This window comes from Buceros rhinoceros, unplaced genomic scaffold (assembly GCF_000710305.1).
Source record: "Buceros rhinoceros silvestris isolate BGI_N320 unplaced genomic scaffold, ASM71030v1 scaffold7325, whole genome shotgun sequence".
In the NCBI taxonomy this organism is placed as follows: domain Eukaryota; kingdom Metazoa; phylum Chordata; class Aves; order Bucerotiformes; family Bucerotidae; genus Buceros; species Buceros rhinoceros.
The window spans coordinates 115,401-117,313 of NW_010413351.1; the positions used below are offsets into that span (position 1 = coordinate 115,401).

The following is a 1,913-nucleotide window of genomic DNA, read 5'->3' on the forward strand; positions in this document are numbered from 1 at the left end:
AGGGTCCGTCGCAGCCCATCCGCTTTGCCAGGGGGCCACAGCACCAGCTCTTCCAGTCCCAAGGGCTCCTGAACCAAGAGCTTCAGCCTGGGCCTGCAACGTCACTGCGCTGAGCTCTACGGGAAACGAGACAGGAGGTCACAGGAGCCGCGTGTATCGCTGTTTTAACAGCACCCCAACCAAGTAATTAAGTAAAAACTAAATGGAGAAGAAAATACAGCTGCTCAAAGCTGTAATATTTACAGTCCTTTTTAACACCTTAATCTATAACCCCCCTTTAGCGGGTGTTATTTGTACACGTTGAAAGGAATGCAAAGTGTTGATTTCCTCTGCAGTTAACTTCATTCAGCGCCTCCCAGTGCTGCGCTTGGCTCCTCTGTTGCTCCTCCTCTGGTCTCAGGACGGGGGAGCTCCTGAAGAGCAGAGGGTTGTGCGCTCTGAGTGAGCACAGCGGGACAGCTGTGACCAGGCCTTCGCGGTCTGTGACCGTCACTTCGGGAGTGAACTCCAGCAGCTCTTGGGGCAGGTGCAGGCCTGCCTCCTTGGCTGGAAGTTACACCAACTGTTTGCTTACATTAAAAGAGGAGGAAAAGGTGCCAGTCCAAATTCCGCCATGTGCCATGTCCCACTTTCCCATGCCCCTGTTTGTGACAGTTCTGTTCGACACACCAGTGTGGGGATTGGGCTGGGTCTCGTTTAGGGCAGAGGCCGCTTTCTCCTCCCTTGTCAGGCCTCTCTCAGCCCCCAGTAATTAAGGAGCTGAAATAAGCTGGTTTGAGATCAGTGAATTCATCGTGGATGTAGCATTTCTGATAGTTGACTGGAAGGCCCTGACGCAGCCCTGCGCAGGTCAGCTTGTGCTCTGAAACCAACCCCTTCTGTAGGTGAGAGGTCACGCCTCTGTCTTCCAAAATTACAAAAATGTTAGTGCAGATTTCCTAAAATTGTAGAAAAAGTGGAAAACTGTAGATGTGACTTGGTAAGGACAGGAGGAGAAAAGTGCTCTGGGGACAGCAGGGTGTCTGTGAAGGTTATTCATAGGTGCCTTTAGTATTTATTATTCCTCTGACCAATTTTTAAAGTATACTTTAAAAAAATATGTATTTTTTTTAATCACTGACAACTCAATACCCAGACTGTACTCACACGAGGAAGCATCTTCAGTGTAAAGCATTATCAGCATGTTCCAGAGGAGGAGGTGGCTGACCTCGGAGCCATGCGTAACGTAATGTCACCTAGAGCTAGGTCCACAAGCGCTTCAGCAGCGCCACTAGTGAAGATGCCCCATAGCTGCTGTGCAGGAGCGAGGCCGCGGTGCCCCTCAGCCACAGGTGCTGTGAGGGGCTCAGGCACTCCTGCGGTGGAGCTGGGCCGGGCAATGGACTGATGCCGCTCATGATTCTCATCATGAAAATAAACTCAATGGTGTTCAAATATTTTAGACAATGATGAAGGGAATGAAGATCCGCCCTATTAGGAAAATCTGAGGGACGATGAGCACACAGGTGCTGTGCCTGAACTCTAAAATAACTGAAAAGGCCAAAACGTTCTGGAACTATGGAAGCAGAGCAATAAAAGAGTAAATGGGTACAGCAGTAGTTCTGAGCGAGGTTATGGAACACCCGTGGCTGCCTGGGATACGAGCGAAGGAGCCTGGGGTCCTCGGATGTTTTCACCTTGTCTTGTGTTACTCAAAGTAACAATCGCTTTTCTTTGCAAATGGCCACATCAAACACATGTTCTCTAGAGCAGGGACAGTGCAGCCTCCTCCCCTTCAGACAGAGAGGAAACCAACCACTCCGAAACCCTCACCAGGCCGAAGTGCTGAGCAGAGGGGCAGCTCCAGACTATCTGCATTAAAATGAGCTGGGACTGCATGTGGATAGATGTCTGTCTAAGGACTGTGTTCACGC

General features: G+C 50.1%; 1 protein-coding gene across 1 annotated transcript in view; it reads right to left on the reverse strand.

Annotated features, from left to right (window-relative positions):
- Window positions 1-1,438: 1,438 nt before the first annotated feature.
- TBCD (tubulin folding cofactor D) overlaps window positions 1,439-1,913 on the reverse strand; it is a gene marked incomplete at its 5' end in the record, with an annotated part of 93,904 nt that continues 93,429 nt past the window's right edge. The window contains one exon of the mRNA XM_010136695.1: window positions 1,439-1,555. Coding sequence (XP_010134997.1) covers window positions 1,439-1,555 — 117 coding nt within the window. The remainder of the gene's footprint in view (window positions 1,556-1,913) is intronic.